At 49.0% G+C, this 18229-nt stretch overlaps 1 protein-coding gene across 2 annotated transcripts in view; it reads left to right on the forward strand.

The window, feature by feature from the left end:
- The window catches only part of GRIPAP1 (GRIP1 associated protein 1), a 36487-nt gene that overhangs the window by 4448 nt on the left and 13810 nt on the right, over positions 1-18229 (forward strand). For both annotated transcript variants that reach the window (XM_061573032.1, XM_061573033.1), the window contains exons 2-15: positions 1909-1975; positions 5529-5590; positions 7630-7656; positions 8393-8500; positions 9481-9628; positions 11960-12123; positions 13004-13052; positions 13161-13231; positions 13440-13487; positions 14444-14475; positions 14678-14725; positions 15365-15464; positions 16464-16541; positions 17241-17333. In XM_061573032.1, the coding sequence (XP_061429016.1) occupies positions 1909-1975; positions 5529-5590; positions 7630-7656; positions 8393-8500; positions 9481-9628; positions 11960-12123; positions 13004-13052; positions 13161-13231; positions 13440-13487; positions 14444-14475; positions 14678-14725; positions 15365-15464; positions 16464-16541; positions 17241-17333 (1095 nt within the window). The remainder of the gene's footprint in view (positions 1-1908; positions 1976-5528; positions 5591-7629; positions 7657-8392; positions 8501-9480; positions 9629-11959; positions 12124-13003; positions 13053-13160; positions 13232-13439; positions 13488-14443; positions 14476-14677; positions 14726-15364; positions 15465-16463; positions 16542-17240; positions 17334-18229) is intronic.

Below are 18229 nucleotides of genomic sequence, written 5' to 3' on the forward strand. Positions count from 1 at the left end.
GTGACTTCAGGGATTCATATTCTTGGTTCTTTCGGTAAAGTCACGTAGAAGGGAAATAATAAAATAATATTTATTTTATTATTTCCCTACTACATGTTTCCCTTGTAAATTAAACATATGTCCCGGTAGGCTTTCACCTGGCTATACCGTCCCGTGTGTGTGTGTGTATATATGGATGTGCATATGAGATTTTCCCTGTCATGCCAGTAGCTTGGGAGGTCTGGAGCTAACAGAACAGGAGCCGGATGGCTGCCGCTGGATTCTGTGACGGCACAGGGGGGCATCTTCTGCCGTGGGAACATATCGACGATTCGGGTGCCTCACAGTGGTGGATAATATCACAGGAGCTGGCAAAGAAACGGCGTGGGTGGCATGAGCGCCGTGTCAAAGGGGACCATTGTTGGATAACTACCCCAGCGGTGTTTTTTTGAGTCCGAGCTGGTGCCGAGTTCTTGATGCGAATCTGTTGTTGCAGGCCGAGTGCTCTAAAAAGCACGAGTTGTCACCTGTCGTACAAGTTTAACATGTTACGCGTGTCTCTTGCCACGTGCTGTGCCCGGGGTTCCACCGGAGCAAGATTGCATCGTGAATCTGTCTTTTCTCAAATACCTCCGCTGGAAATATGAGATAGGCAACCATCCATTGCCAGGGCAAAAATCACCCCCAACACAAGCGGATTCGACTGCGCTTTGTCTAAGTGAGCGCAGGCGCACTGCATGCACTGCGAATCAAGCCGGTGAAACATCACACAACCCCACACGCTGTTAGCACACTGTCACGGAAGCAGCGGAGCTTGATACATTTTTTGCAATTTTGTCAAAAAAAACAAAGCTTCCGGTCGACCAGGTTTTTCATTCTTATTACGCTTTTCTATTTTTGTGCACGGCAATATGCTAGCCATTCCTCCTCCGTTGAAGGAGCGCAGATGAGAGTGGTTTACTATACGGTCCAATAGTTTGGGTTGCTTGGCCACAATTTCACTGCTGTGGCTTCTCTTGAATGTTCCATTCATGAAGAAGATGTACACGCCGACCTGTTGATGTTCGGATGCGGTGGATGGTTACACCGATGCCTTCAAGGAATATCAAAGCCAGGAGGTGCGACGCTTGGGTCCAGATCGAGGTGTTTATTCTGAACGTCTGCGATGTTCCGTTTCTCTTGGCCAGTGTTCTTCTGGATCTGGGTGTGAGGTTCTAGGATGGTGACAGTGTGATCCCGGAAGGCAGATTGGGACTTGGGCTGCTAAAAGTAGACGGGTCACAAGTTCGAACCATCCGCAAGTTCGAAGTTTTTTTGAGAGGCAGATTCGTTTCCGGAGGTACATTGTCATTTTCATTGTGAGTAATGTTGCGTTAAGGGCTCGCCGCGCAGTGAATTGAGTCCGCAGAGTCGCGTGAGTCCGGCGAGACAAGCGAGTCGGCGTGCCATCGCAATGCCGTACAACGTGGCCAGGTCGGCGGCCCTTTACATCTCCAGCCAGCCCCTCGAAGCTGTGATTAAAAAAAAAATCGGACACCCACATTCGTTTCTACTCGTTGACGTGTTGCGCGTTTAAATAAATGAAAAGCAGGAGTGTGCCGGCCTACCCACCTCGTCTCACATCGGCAGTGACGAGGTGAACACGACTGTGGGACCCACGTGCCGTGACTGTGCCCCAAGACTCTGGTGTGATCTCGCACCAGGAAGTACACTGGATTGCGTTCCGCCCACGTGACTTTACCGAGAGAACCAAGAATAATGATAATATTGTTATTGTGGGAACAAGACTGCGAGAACGTTTCCATTAAATTTCTGTCGTGGTTTAGCGAACATCTCCGAAAACCCATTTTCCGGGACACTATTTTTGTTGCGAGGTTCAAAATGATGCCCCGGTGGTAATTGATTATATTGCGTTTTAATTTGTTGCAGGCTCAGCTGCTCGAGTTGAGAAAAGACAACTACCAGCTCACAGATGAGGTCAAGAAAAATCAGACAGGTGAGTTGCATCCGAGAGCTACACTCATCAACTACCACATCGTCCCACGCAGCTTCTACGTCATGATAATTGGAGAGGTGGAAGCGCCTATCACAAACGCTGGGCACGAATTTGAGATTTGGCTCTGGATGGTAGAGGGCAGAAAGTTTGTAGAGCAAGTCTTCGTTCGACGCGGTAGTAGATGCTTTTCTGAAAAAGTGCCGCTCTAAGCGAAAGGTGCGTCAAACGAAAAACAATTTCCCCATAAAGAATGTCACAATAAAGTTTGGTGAGATACGATGTACGCGCACGACACAGTGAGATGTCGGGACAGTTAACTGAAGATACGCGCCACGTTGCTGTATCATTCCCCCCGTTACTGTATCATTGCACCGCTCGACCACGCAGCTCAAGAAAGTAGTCCGTTGCGTTGCAAAGGTGCGCGTTCCGCCTTGTATGAGCACCAACGCGTTAAGCGAGGACTTACCATATTATTATTACTACACCATGCGCTTTTCTACAAAAGCCTCACCAAGTATCGTGACTCTCTTCCAGGAGGGGTCCTGCCAAGTCCTCGGGGAATGATGTCAAGGAGATCCCAATTAAATAATTTTCTGGTCAATTATCATAATTGTACCCTGATGTCGGCACAATGGCCTAACCTCGCCAACGATGCCACATGATCTTTAACATCCACTGCTAAGCACACGGCGCGTGTTTTTTTGTTATGATTATTGCACCCCTGGTCATGTCCAGATTGGGGTTTTTAAGGTTGTGGGAGGTGAAGGGAGTGATGCTCAACAAAGATACCATTTTGAGGATTTGTGGTTTGTAAACTTGAGTGGATTGCACAATGCTCATATATTGGTGAGTAAAACACACTTTGTAATTGTCATATTCATGGACTTAATCACAAGGGTGGGAAAGAGGTAATGGAGATGATATGTAACATTTTGGCATTATGATTGCAAGGAAATTGCACGAAGAATCATAAATATACCTCAATTTGCTGATTCAATGTATCCCAGCAGTTCTACAGATATCTTGGCTCATGAAGTCTTGGGTAGTTGCACTGAAACGATAATAACAATGTCACAATATTTATGCATGGTACATTTGGCATACATATCAATATGTGAATTGTACGAAAATGAACTAAAATAGTATTAATGTAATCAATTAATACCATTGTATTACGGTTAACTGCGCCAAAAATGTGTCATCTTGTACAGTACCGTACACGCACAAATCGAACACGCCAAAGTAGATAAATATTTCAATTCCCTCGACACGCGTGTTGGTAAATAATTAACGAAGTTGTGCACCGAATTAATAATGGAGGAGCTGATAACCGCTGCCCTGCGGGTGGCGCGTCCGTGTGACGCGTCCGTGAGGTGCGTCTGTGGGGCGCGTTCCGTCTCGCACTGCCTCTCCGTGTTTCCCCGCTCATTTCGTCAAGGAGCGTAAACCATCACACCAACTCCTGTCACCCTCGCAGCAGCAACAGCAGCGGCTCTCGGCTCGCGCGCTTTCGGATGCGCTCCTACGGCCGTCTGGAACGCTCTTCCTTTCCATGTTAGGAAGCCACTGGAGCTACGCACTTATAAATCCTCTCGATTGAAAACTCATTCCTGGTCAACTTCTTCTTCGGTTTAGTTTTGTTGTCCTTCCCCCCGCGCCTCGGTTGGTTCGGTACGGTGGTGTAAAAGAAGTTCAAAGTACGTACATACATAGGCCCCTGCTTGGGTGGTCACCTGCATGACCCCTGTCGTGTATATTTTTCATAAATGTTGACACGCACACGGGTTATCTCACCATACACACCCCGCCCACCTACGTATGACCCCCCACCCCCCCCACGGCGCGTCTGTGATGGTGATGTACGCCGATTTGCATTTGTCACATTTGACATGTATTAATAATGATAAAAAAAATATTTCCGGGTTTGCATTCCACGCACGATGCCGTTTAAACGCACCGGCATGCAGGACACCGTGTGCAAAGCCTTTTGTTCATCGCAAGGCTTATTCACATTCACAGGCCTTGTTAAATTGGGGCGCCATGGTGGCGTGATGTTAACTACCTTGCCTAGTATACAGGAGGTCGTGGGTTAAATCCCGATCCCGACGCCTGCTGTATATTTGGGGTTTGCATGTTCTCTCTCCCTGTGGTCACGTGGCTTTTTCTCTGGGTCCTTTGGTTTTCCCCTCCACATTTAGAATTGACCTCACACGTTTTAGAGTATTTGGCCGCCATGAATATCCACGTGATAAGCCACTTCGTTGAGCTCTCATTTCTAATACCCAAGTCTGTTCTGAAAAATAGTTAATATTGCTCAGTGGGCCTTACCTGGTCAAATATATATTAAAAAAATATAAATTGCAGCAGGTTCAAAACATCGATCACATTTGGCAACGTGTTACTTGTCCACACAATGCGACGGTGTAAAGGATGAGGCTGTTTCTAACGCTGGTGACTCATTGTAAATGCAACGACACACCTCACCGCCAGTTCAAGTCCAACATACACAAAAGTAATAAGAGGGTTTTTCCCCTTTTTTCTGGCTACAAAACTGAAACCTTTTGACAAGGATTCATGTCTGCATTAACCACAATACTTGCAGTCAAAATGCAAACAAAAAACACACTAAATGATAATATATGCATTGTCCTTGAAACTGATTGGTCCACACCAGGGGACGGCTTTCTTTTGAGCCTCGACACAATTGGTGCTCAAACAGAGGACACCAAAAGGCGTACATTTGTTAGCGTTTTGACTGCAAGTATTATGGTTAATGTAGACATGAATCCTTGTAAAATGGTTTCAGTTTTGTTGCCAGAAAAAAGGGGAAAACCCCTATTATTATATTTTGGTACTGGCAAAGGAGGTCTAATGATGTAGATACCCAAAAGTGTAAAGCGGCGAGCTAGCAACAAACAGCACTATCACGGTTGCAGTAGGTAAGGGTGTAGCGTGTTTCCTGGCTTGAGCAACGTGGGAAAGGAGATGATTGGAGGGAATTCCACAGCCGAGCAGTGCGGGAGAAGAATCGGAGAGATACGTGTGTTGACCTGCATTGTGTTGAGCCGATGAATGATTGAGTGTGTGTTGTTGTGACACGCAGTGTGGTGGTTCAACACTGTGTGGATGAGACAAAACGGTGCGTCTGGTAGATTGAGTCCTCAACATGAGTGGAGGAATCAATTAGTGTAGTTCACAGGCAAAGTAAGCATGGTGGTGGTAACGATATAAGAGTGATAGGGTGAGTGGGGGTGAGTGGGTGTTTTAATGTAGAGTGTGGTGGTTGAACCCAGTCTGGATGAGATTTAAGCAGTCGGTCGACGAGTCTGGCAGAGTGATTCCTGAAACGTTGAGGTTTCCCTTTCTCCACACCGGCTGAGTTTATTTCATTCTTTGCAATACCCTGAGATTGCCAACGCGATCATTCTGCCTCAACACGTCATATGGTTTGGCAATGGTTTCAGGGAGTCGCCGTAAACAGAAACTCGATGCAATGGTTGTTACTTCCAATAACTGTACATTTATTTTTCCATTTGTCTCTTTTTTTTTTTAGAATTGAATGTCTGTCGAAACAAGGTTGCTGTTCTGGAAAAAGATTTGGCCAAAGCCCAGAAGGTATAGTTCAAGCACCTTTCTTTAATAACAATAATAACCATCATTATTAAGCTCTTCACGGATTCTTTTTTTTCTGCAGTCCATATTAAAACGGGATGAGAGTTCCCTCTTCGGGGAGCGAGGGGGGGAGCGAGGGAGGGAGGGGGGGGGAGCGAGGGAGGGGGGAGCGGAGGAGCGAGGGAGGGGGGAGCGTGATAGGCACATTGTATCTTTCTCATAAAGAGGCAAATGTGGAGGGGGGTGGGTAGAGCAAATGCAAATTCCACTCAACTTCTCGGATTACATGGTGGCACATAATATGTTAAATAGTTTTGGGGACCCAGAGCACATTTCTGTCACAAACAGATGATTGCATGAGACTCCCAGCCATGCAGCTTGACCCGGGCCAGCCAGCCCACCATTTAGTTTCTTAATGATCGCGAGCAGAGAGGGACAGGAACCTGGACAGCTTGAAGAACGACTGAAAACCCCGTGGCCTCAGTGTGGTATCGTAGGATTTAGAGCAGGTCAGTGAAGCAGAGAATGTAGGTCGCGTTGAAATTAAACTAAACTTTAAATCCCCCACACCACTGCTGGAGCAGACGTCTGCCTCTGCCTGAAACCACTTTGGGGCTCTGCAAGCCTCTCCACACTTTGCCCTTGCACGCTTGGGACCTTTCCTGGCAAACGCTTGAGAGGGTTCATGCCCTGGTCGTCATTATAATCGGTGCAGTCCCCCAGAACCTCGTCTTCGGTTCGGGCAGTTATAATAGTGCACATGTAGGGCAGCCTGCGCACAATAACCATCCTCCCTCAGACATTTGTGCTGGAGGTCAATCCTGCCCTAGGTTCCAGATAAATTTGTTCCCGCCTCCCCGTACATGAGTGGCTGGCCATTCACAGGCGATGGCCACTTTCTCCAACCATTGAGGCTCTAAGTTGGTTATGGCGTCAGGCTCCCGCCAATGTAGTTTGGGCTTAGACCGGTCTCGTCCGGCTTGGATCGGTCTCGTCCGGCTTGGACCGGTCTCGGCCGGCTTGGACCGGTCTCGTCCGGCTTGGATCGGTTTCGTCCGGCTTGGACCGGTCTCGGCCGGCTTGGACCGGTCTCGGCCGGCTTGGACCGGCCTCGGCCGGCTTGGATCGGTCTCGTCCGGCTTGGACCGGTCTCGGCCGGCTTGGACCGGTCTCGTCCGGCTTGGACCGGTCTCGTCCGGCTTGGACCGGTCTCGTCCGGCTTGGACCGGTCTCGTCCGGCTTGGACCGGTCTCGTCCGGCTTGGACCGGTCTCGTCCGGCTTGGACCGGTCTCGTCCGGCTTGGACCGGTCTCGTCCGGCTTGGATTGGTCTCGGCCGGCTTGGACCGGTCTCGTCCGGCTTGGACCGGTCTCGGCCGGCTTGGACCGGTCTCGTCCGGCTTGGACCGGTCTCGTCCGGCTTGGATCGGTCTCGGCCGGCTTGGACCGGTCTCGGCCGGCTTGGACCGGTCTCGGCCGGCTTGCGAACCCCCACCACCAACAGTGGAGGAATGATAGGGTGCATCTTACAGGTGACAAAAAAGTCGTGGTTAATATAGAAGCTGGAGATGATTCTTTTTCCAGGGAGGAGATTTATTGAGAAGAGCTAAGGACCCTTTTGGGACACCACAGTGGCAAGGTGTTTGAGTGCTTTCAGAGGTAAAAGTTTAACCAAGAGAGTAGTGTGGTAGAGATGCCAACATAGTTTGGGAGGCGTTTGATCTGATTACATGTGCTCTTCGCGAGATATCGTATCCCCTTAAGGACCGATGTGCCATTAATATTATTGCACAACTTGTTAGATTTTTGCATGCATTGCATGTGCCTAAAATTCTGTTATAGAATACAATAATGCGTGTGCATCATGTGCAAATTGCTGCCAACCTCACAAGAATCCACCGTCTTTAAATTGCAAAACTTTGCTTCTTTGTTAACATTTGCATCGAATTTTGTTTGCGAGTACGCCGTTGCCCTGCATGATGAGATCGCGAGACTGTTTGACGCTAACTTTCGTCAAATTTGCTGCCGTTATTTTCCTTGTAGACGGTCGCCAAAAGCAAGAAAGCGCAAGTGAGTGTTGAAGTCGTTGTCGCCGGATGTTTTTTTTATTTTCATCGTTATAATATTGACAGGTCACTTGCAAACGACACGTATATCCGCGTCTCTTAAGTTCTCGCCTGGTTCAAGAAAATGAACGTGAAACTAGCCTGCGCTCATTCCCCTGCCGCCAATGGCGAAGCCAGGATTTTCAGGTAGTGGGGGGGGGGGCAACCCCTCCAGCAATGAAAAATGATAGAGGAGTTGTTAGTAAATAAGGAGTTGTTAATAAGTAAGGACTTGTCCTGTGCTTTTTATTCGACGCGTGTGCGGCGATGGCGCAGCCATCGATCGAGGGTCGAATTCGAACCGCGTTGTGCGATCGGCATCGCGCTCGCTGAAGGTGTTGATGCCTTCAGGGAAGTCGTGTGCTGTATAACGCAACTGCGCACAATTCTGTGAGTCGCTTATAACTCCCTTGCCGTTACTCATTGTCAATTATGGACTCGGACTATTGTCCTATCATCTCATAGAGTCTCTGGCATGTAATAATATGCTACACAGTGGCAGTGGGGGTTGCAAAATGCCGATTTATTACTAATACACCCCAATGATCCGATCGAAAATAGGGATTTCATTCCGATCATTGGGGGGGGGGGGCACGTGCCACCCCACCCCCCACTGTGCCTGCCGCCCTGTTGGCAAGGGAAACTACGGTGTGTGGGTGCGACACTTAACCGTCGTGTTTTGACGTGTTGGCTCCCGCCAGGAGGTGGAGGCCCTGCTCGGTGAGAATGAAATGTTGCAGGCGAAGCTGCGCAGTCAAGAGGAGGACTTTGGCATCCAAAACACCACGCTCATGCAGGAGCTGAACAAGGTTCGCATGCCCACGCGTGGCACCTGCAGACTCGAGTGGGTCGTCTCTCGTTTTGCCCGTAAAGTCAGGGGTTCGCTCGTTGTTGGTGACGTCACCGCCACCGAGCGGCGGCCGACCGATGTCGTGTTGATAGTTCATCAACAACGAGGGAACCGAGCTTTGAAGTTTTCGTGACTGCAAGGATTCATACTCTTTGTTTTTTTTTCGGTAAAGTCACGTAGGTAAAAAATAAATTAAATAAAATCGCGACGTTTCGGAGGCCAACACAAGCTTCCGTCTTTAGGTGGAACCGTCACAACAAGATTACTGTGTCAAGTGAAGAGAGCTCTAATTTAGTTGCTTTTTCATTTATTAATTTTTACCTACGTGACTTTACCGGAAAAACAAACATAGAGTATGAATCCTTGCAGTCACGAAAACTTCAAATCTCGGTTCTCTCGTTGTTGGTGAACTATCAACATGACATAGGTCGGCTGCCACTCGGTGGCGGTGACGTCACCACGGCGCTCGTGCCGTGCTAGGTGCACTTTGTTGATGCGCGCAAACACACGCGCGTGAAACCGCAGTAACTGTTACAGTAGCGTTTTGTTGCATGAATCGATGGGCTGTAATTTTGAACGCGTTCGTCAGTTAACACCGTTGCCTTAAAAGGGGGATCTTTTTTACGAATTGACTTAAATAAATACGAAAATAAGCTTTCTCTCTCGTCACTTTATCTCGTCGCTTTATCGCATCACTTTCTCACGTCACTTTCTCTCGCATCGCTTTATTCCATCGCTTTATCTTGTCACTATCTCATCACTCTCTCACTCGATGCAACAGTCATGTAGAGAGTTCCAGATGCTATTCGCGGATTAGCCAAAATCGCGGATAGCCACGAATAACGTGGGAATGCCCGTGCTCCGGTATGAAAAGAAAGGGGCGACTGTCTCGAGCTTGCGCCTGCGTGTCTGCCCGCCCCCCGGCCGTGCCCGGCGCAGCTGTGCTCTCAGCTGGAGCAGCTTGAAGAGGAGAAGCGCGCCGGGAAAGACGCCGTGGCTGGAGGGGCGGCCAGGGTGGCAGTGGCCGTGGACGGGGAGATCCGCCGGCTGCGGGCGGAGAACGCCGCCCTTCTCAAGAACATCGCGGGTACACGACGGCCCCCTCGCTTGCTCCCGGGATGGGAGAATATCCACGGCGCAAATGACGTTTTGCACGGCGTCTCCAGCAGGGTTTACCCCAAACTCCCGTCCCAGCCACCCACCCACCATCATGCGTCGTCGTTCTCGCGTTTGTCGATTTTACTCCTCCCCGTTAAAATGTAAATTAACTCGTTCCGCGCTGCACGTGTCGGATGATTGTCATCGAAAACCCATTCCCGTTTACGATGACGTACGTGTACATCATCAGTTTTTCTTCCGATTCCTTTCTGATGACGTACGTGTACATCATCAAAACTTAACCGGAAGAAAAAATAAAATAACTTTACCGAGGCTCCCACAAGGCCATGCGGGAGGGGCGTGTGGCACAGTTTGGCACCAGCGGTCATGTCGCTACAGTTCTCTGCCGTGAGTAGTGTCTTTAAAAACAACGGCGCTACTGTACCTCTCTAAATAAATGTAACGCTAATCGCTTGCGTGTTCCGAGATTCAGAGGTGAACAGGACACCCACCCTGCAATTGGCAGACGTCTCGGACTGGAAAAGGGTTAAACTATTAAAACTATTAAAGTATTTTTTTATTTTTCCAGGAAAGGCCCACTGAGCTATGTAGCTCTTTTTCAGAAGCGACCCGGCCACAAATGATAGCTCAATGAAGTGGCTTGTCGCGTGGAAATGTATCGCAATCAAATACTCTAAACGCACCTCCGATTAACACGGTTGGCTACATACGATGCGAAAGAAGTTCAATGTACATACATGGTTCTAAATGTGGAGGGAAAAACCGGAGTACCCGGAGGAAAATCCACGCAATCACGAGGAGAGAGACACGCAAACTCCAAATATACAGGCGGCAGGGTCGGGATCGAACCCACGAGCCTCTGCCCACCAGGTGAGGGAGTTAACATCTCGCCACCACGTGACGCGCAAAGCAAATCGAGCTGTATGCTTCACGTGGAACACGCGCGCGCACACTCAGATTTCAAACTTCATTTGAATCAGCTCTGTTAACGCGGACGGCGTTGTTTGCTTAGCGGTGGTGGCGATGTATGATGCCAATTGGGCGGGCAAAGCACAGCAAGCTGGCATGCTCATCTCGGTTCACCCATAACAACTGGGCCTGTCACGTGACCTGCCAGTGCAAGCCAGAGGTCGCAACCGGGTACCCGATACCCGTACCCTACCCGATACCCAGCTACCCGTACCCAGCCGGGTACGGGTATGGGTACCCGTTTGCGACCCTGGTGCGGCCGGGTACGGGTAGGCCGTGAGTCACTGGTGAGTAACTGTTTGTCACTCATTTCCCAACGTCTTGTCTCTTCTCACAATTCAAGTTCCTAGAATCAACCCACCCGCGCCTGCAACATGGCTTCATCCCAGAGGTCGCAATCAGGTACCCGATACCCGTACCCTACCCGTACCCAGCTGGGTATGGGTAGGGTACGGGTACGGCCGGGTACGGGTACGGGTACCCGTTTGCGACCCTGGTATGGCCGAGTACGGGTAAGGAATCAAAACCCGTTTGCGACCTCTGGTGCAAGCCTTGGACGCTTCGCGCGGCTCGAAGATTGCATCTAGCCTGGCACAAGCGCCGTGTGGCGATGTCACCGCCACATTATTGGGTGCGCCTTTGAAAGAGCAGTGGCACAGTGGTTTATGGAAGGCTACGGTGGAGGCTGTATCTGAACTCGTGTCGCATCTTCTCTCGGGGTGAAGTCCACCTTCAGTGAATCACTGGTACAGTGCGCCCACGTTAGCCCCGGGGAGACGAGAGGTGACTCGGTGTGGGGTTGGCCACACGTTACCTTGATGTGTACGGACCGCACGTGCGTTGATTGTAGTCATGGATTTGGGGAACATTTGATCTTGTGCTATCGAACACGTGGTGTCCGATTCGCACAGTTGGCTACGTGCGGTGCGAAAGAAGTTCAACATACATCAATACGTCTCTGTGAACGACGAGTCTGACGTAACGATGAGCAAAATAGTTCAGCAGACATTTACATTTCTTTCGTGTCTTTGGTACACGTAATATATGTTTTATATATTCTTTCGACACAACCTGGCATTGCAAGGAAACTCTGGACCGGTTGCAACATACAGGCTTGCTTGAATCCATGCTGCTGAACTCACAGACAGCAAGGACCCTTTAAGACATTGATCGATTCAAAATCATATCCAGTGATGTATAACGCATCAACAAACTAATGTTTGTGTGTGCGTTGTGTGTTTTTTGGTGCTCGCTTAAACAGCACTTGCCCCAACAGTCTGTTACGGCTATACGGCAAGTCTTTGTCTCTGCGTGTGTTTTTTCCGCGCAGCGTTGCAAGATAAGCACATTCACGATTTGGAGAAACTCGGGGAGAGCCACGCGAGCGTCAATCCGGCGGAGGAGAGCGACGAGGCAGACGGGCAGGTGGTGAAACGCGACTGGACGCTGGACGACGGTGGCACCGATGGAGACTCCGACGATGTCGCCAAGCAGGTGGCACCCCCCCCCCCCCCGCCATGGCCCGACCTCACGGCACGGGATGTAACAACGCCTAGTTCGCTCGCAACCGATTTGACGATCGATAATTTTATTTTCTGAGTCGGATCGTCGCTCGAGTGGATCGAATCACTCGCCGGTCACTCTGGTGGTGCTGCTGAAGCGGCAATGCAGTGGCACGTTCGATCGTCGCGTGACAGCTTGGCTGATTTGGCCGTGCCGGGTGGCGGAGGGGTGTGACGACACACGGTTGGTGTTTTACTCGAGGCGGCGATCTGAACACAAAAATGTGCAATGAATCGCGGCACGAGCTTCACTGCTCCCAGCCTTGTGCTCTCTCCCCCTCTGCTCTGAATGAACTCTTTGGCTGCGTTGCTGCAGGAGGGTAGAAGGATCCACTCGATAGTTGGAGTGATCTCCTTGCCCAAACGAGCATTCAAGGCAGCGCAAGTCTCGTTGATTGCTCGGCCGACTCAGGGCTCTAATGACCACCTGGTGCAGTGTGTAGTAAACGTCGTCACACGGGGGGGACAAAGGCGGCTGGGCGTGGTGCTGGCCGCCCACCCCGTCGTGTGCCTTGCCGGACTTCATAGACGCCGCTCGCTAACAGCGCTTGCCCCAACAACCTGCGTAGGCTAAACGGAGGATCTTTGTCTTTATACGTGTATGTAAGTCCCGTAACGCTTGGGGCTGTCCCGTGACCTCCTGTCGGCGAGCCCTCGACACTTGCACGTGATCGTCTCAAGGTGCATCTAGCCTAGCACAAGCGCTGTGCTGACGTCACCACTGCTTGGTGGCGAATGGCGGCTGTCGTTGTTATGTAAGGTGCATGACACGGGGAGTTTGCCAATCGACATTTATTTTTATTTGTTTACAGCTGCAGAGAAGGGTGTCGAATCTGGAAGCCCAGCTAAAAGAGTTTAATGGTACGTACCTATTGCTTGTGATTATAAAAATATCCATGTTTTGAGCTGATATTATTATTTTGAAGATGTATGGGACATTTGCAAGGCAATGCTTGTGATGTTGTGCAGACCTGCAGCTGAAATTCGCTACAGAGAAAGAGGAAAATGAACTGCTCAAGGACCAAATCCAGGCAATGATGGTAAAACATGTTTTTTAATCCATTGAGCATCACCGTGTGCGGCGTTTCATTTACGTTCACAGCGATGGTTTGGCGTGCACATGTGTGACGGTGTTGCACATCAAGGGCAACGCCGTGTACGTGATCCTTACCGGACATCTGTGAAAAGAGCTTCATGGCTCATCGGATTCCTCCGGTCTAAATAAATATTCTCTTTCTGATTTGGCAGCTTTCAAAGGAGAAGGACTTTGCCCAAATGCAGGAAGACATTTCCAAGGTGGGTACTATTCTTGAAATTTGCCACCCATAATTCGGGTACGATTATGACCATATCACCCGCAATGCACCCTGAGTGTCCAGGTCATCGTCAATGACCAATGACAACACTCCTTCGTGTCGGTTCGTCAACACTGAAGGTCACCTGACCTGCGCCACACACCCCCGATTGGCCAGGTTCGAAATTCCTGCCAAACGATTGACCAATCGGGTGCGCTCAATTCAGATGGCGGGAGGGACGCTGGTGTGAAGTGGGAAATGTAATGTTTTTTGATTGGGTAGCTCCTTATTCGAAGGAGGAAGTGTAAATGATTTTGTTTATCCTAAACTTAAGGGTGTTGTTAATTCATGCAAATTTTCAGGTGTAAATTTTGTCCTTCACTTTTTGGCCTTGTGTTTTTTTCAGTCATTATTTGCACTCCCATCTGCAGCGTAGTTTTCTAATGCCACGCGGTCTGTTGAATATCTCTAAATCGCCTCAAGCCTGCCGTAAATCACGTGGCTTCTGCTGTGTGTCCAACCCCCATTGTGAACCTCTCCCCTCTACCCCCCCCCCCCCGTGTCGACAGACACTTTCCTGTGCAGCGTCGAGACCCTTTTATAGCCTCTTCCTGTCATCTTCCCAAGCCCCTTTGCTCCCGTTTTTCAGTTCCCTTTTCCATCATTTTACACTTCTTCATCACCATTTCTCGTCTCTCTTCTCTTTTCCTCTGTTCCATTTTTATTTTCCCCGCGTGTAATATCCTTGGCTCATCCCGCCCTTCGCGTGGTGTGAAAAAGTTTGCTCGTGAAACGCTTGTGGCGCAAATGTGAAGTGCCTGACAGTGGCACTTTGTTAAGCATTGTCGTACATTTTGATCCGGTCCATTTTGTGCTCGGTTTAGGGCTCTTTACCAGCAAACCGGGTGTTTTGTGCAAAACGATTTTAAACGTTGCGTCTGTTTTGTGTATTCGAAGGTCACGGATAAATTAAAAAAGAAACAAGAAAGGTAATGGTCAACAGCTCCACACTCAGACACGACACAGATAAGAGAGTGAAACTCAACCGAGAGCCCGTACGCATTATGTCTCGAGCCAGTCCCGCTCCGATTCGTTTGACGAGTGTGGATTGTGGTGACACATTTCCTCCTTGTGCCGCTGGATCTCACTCGTCTGTAAATGTCTTTGCTGTTGACTTTCTTCCGTTTGCAGCCTCCTGCAACTGCAAAGTGAGAAGGAGTCTTTGTACACGGAGAGCAGGTACGTGCTTTCACTTGCGGCGTGATTTGTGAAATTCAAACAACTCGTTTGGTGATCCTGCGTTGGTAGTTGGGGCACACAAAGAGCACGTTTGACAAACTAACAAACTCAACCCATTCGTCAATAACAACAGTGTGTGGCCGCAAACTAAAATATGAACACGGTAAAACCTCGATACACGTACATTCAATAAACGAAGTTTCTGTCTCGTGAACTTTCGATTGTTTTACCATTGCTTTACGCAAAAAGCTAGAAATAAAGTCAAATAATACATGGACTGACACGCACAAATAAATAATAAATTGGTGGATCTATGGTGCTATATAAATAGGAATATAATGCGTCATTACGTGTATTTTATTTATGTCAGTTGGAATACTGCACAGCATAAAATAAAACATTATTTTCACTATAAATTTTCTTTGTTTACAATATAAAAAGTTCTGAAGTGTTTATAGTATGAAATGATACGTTACGAAGGCTGAGGAACGCATCCTCACACTCCAACATGCGGGAATCGTCACCGTAAAAAACGGCAGTTTGATTGATGCGTCGCTGCAAGCCGATAAATGATAACTCTCGTTTGGGAAGAGATTTTGTTAAACTTTGGACGAAAATCACCACTTTGTTTTCAAACAGATCAAAACTTGAAGAAGTCCAAAGGAGGAAAGAGGAAGAAATCGGTGACTTAAATGTAAAAATGCAGAAGGTGCAGAACGAGCTGAAGAAAGCCATGCAGGTAATTTGTGTGCTTTAGATGTCAAATCACCACCCAGTCGGATCCACAGTTAAAATAAATGACCGCCACTCTCAATCCGCTCATGGATCAAGGCCCCTCCCCACGTCATGTTGGCCACGAGGAGGGGAAGGGTTTGACCATACTTCTCCCACGGTGGTCGGTGCCGCTCGATGAAGGGGCGAAGGGTAGGAACATCTCTGATGTCACTCGCCACTGATTATTCAGCTGGCCCTGGGGAATCGAACTGGGGTCCAGCGGTTCGTAGCGCAGTGCACGCACCGCTGTGCATGCCATTGCAACCCCCGTAAATCCATAGCTGTCAACCCGTTATCAGTGCCGCCCTTGTTACAGACCAATTCAGACCTTATTGGTCACCCCGTGCCAGAGGTCGCAAACGGGTTTTGATTCCTTACCCGTACCCGGACGCACCAGGGTCGCAAACGGGTACCCGTACCCGAAACCCTACCCGATACCCGGCTACCCGTACCCGGCCGGATAACGGGTAGGATACGGGTACGGGTGCCCGATTGCGACCTCTGGGATGAAGCCATGTTGCATGCGCGGGTGGGTTGATTCTAGGAACTTGAATTGTGAGAAGAGACAAGACGTTGGGAAATGAGTGACAAACGGTGACTCACCAGTGACTCACGGCCTACCCGTACCCGTACCCGGCCGCACCAGGATCGCAAACGGGTGCCCTGCCGGGTACGGGTAGCCGGGTATCAGGTAGGGTACGGGTATCGGGTACCCGATTGCAACCTCTGCCCCGTGCCCTTATAAATCTCAACGTTCATCCTACATAGTCCCATCACAAGGGAGAAACACAAATAAATAAAAAGTGTCTTTGCCTGTATTGAAACGGCTGTACGCCGTATGGACTTCAAAACTCAATTTCCCTGCACAAGAATATGGGGTAAACTGTTTGGGTTGACGGCTATGCAAATAAATGTCATCTTTCACTCGAAGCGAATCCTCTGCCCGTGTACGTAACCCTCTTAGGATGTCGGCGAGCTGAAGGAGCAGTTGAAGAAGCAGCGGCAAGAACGCGACGAGGCGCTGAAGGCAAAGGGCGACGAGGTGAGAGGAGCTCTCCGTGTGTCTTAGTCCTCTTCGTGAAAACTTGGGCAGAAGCCTCCCGCAAAAATGGTCGCGACACTTGATTGAGGCTTTGCCGGGTAAAGCAAGCGCAAAAAAAAGATGAGAATATCCCTCTGCGTCGACAGTGCTGGCTTGTACGTGGTTGCGGGCATGATTCGTCTCGGCGGTGTTGCATTCGGAGTCGTAGTGACGTGGTTGCTCCCTGTGATGCGAAACATCGTTTACCGCGGACAAAATGACAACAGTCGTCTGCCAAAGTGTTTTCCCCTTCTTGGTTCTTTAGGTAAAGTCACGTAGAAGGAAGCAATAAAATAATAAAAATAAAACATAATAAAATAATTCTCACGACGTTTCGGCCACAACGCAAGCAGCCGTCCTCAGGTGAAAACCGCTGTCGCCTCGACAGACCTGGTCTCCACCTGAGGACGGCTGCTTGCGTTGTGGGCGAAACGTCGTGAGAATTATTTTATTATGTTTTATTTTTATTATTTTATTGCTTCCCTTCTACGTGACTTTACCGAAAGAACCAAGAAGATGAATCCCTGCAGTCACGAAAGCTTTAAATCGAAATGTTTTCCCCTTGCAAAAATGTTTTTATTCTGGGTGGAGAATCTGCTACGTGCACCCTGCCCCCTCCCCCGTTGTTGCTGTTGCTTACGTTGGTTTCTGTTTCGGCAGAATGCGACTCAGATTGCGCAGAAGGAGGAGCAGATGGGAAAGATCCGCGGGGAGAATGAGGCCTTGCGCACAAGCCTGGCGGCACTCGAGCAGGTTTTCTTTCGCACCTCAATTCTTTCTGGCAGATTTGTATCTTTTGTCAACACCCTATAAGGACAAAATGTGCGGTTACTAAACTAATTTAAACTTTTTGTTTTACGAGGTAAGGCCCACTGAGTTATATAGCTCAGAAGCGACCTGGCCACAAATTCTAGCTCAACGGAAGTGGCTTATCACGTGGAAGTTTATAGCAACCAAATACTCTAAACGCACGTTGATTCTTAATGTGGAGGGGAGAAAGATCCACGCGTCCACAGGGAGAGACACGCAAACTCCAAACATAAAGTTGAATTGTGGACGTTGTTTTCGGTGTGCTTGTATACATTTTTAGAACGTTAGAGAAGAGACGTGCTGTAAAAATCGCGTTCAATTCCGAAGTTTCCCTCCCGCTTGCTTCATGAGGAACGCTGGCGGACAGTGCGGATGTCCTGAATAAACACCTTATTGACAACCCAAATATCACCACACATCACCTCACCTTATCGCTTTGACATTCCTTATCCTCGATGACTTCTGGTGGTGGAACCATCAACCTCATGAGAACATCAACAGGCCGATGCGTCACATCTCCTTCGTAAACGGAACATTAAAGACCCAGCCACAGTTGTGCGATTGTGGACATGCAACCCATAATTAATGGACCGTTATTGTAAATAAACTACCGGAGCCTGCGCTCCTCCAACAGAGGAGGTATAGCAAAACGACACAAGCTCTCTCCTGAAGCTCTCTCATCGTGACCAGCAGACCTCAACATTGCCACATAGCTCCTGAATTTATTGCCAAACGCATGATTAGAATAGAATAATATTTTTTCATCATCATCATCAACTATGGTTAGTTGACTGCGCTGGATAAAGGCCTCACCACCCAATAAATATAGAGCAGCACAT

The sequence above is a fragment of the Lethenteron reissneri genome, chromosome 51 (assembly GCF_015708825.2).
Source record: "Lethenteron reissneri isolate LAM-NWPU_2019-01 chromosome 51, ASM1570882v1, whole genome shotgun sequence".
Classification (NCBI taxonomy): domain Eukaryota; kingdom Metazoa; phylum Chordata; class Hyperoartia; order Petromyzontiformes; family Petromyzontidae; genus Lethenteron; species Lethenteron reissneri.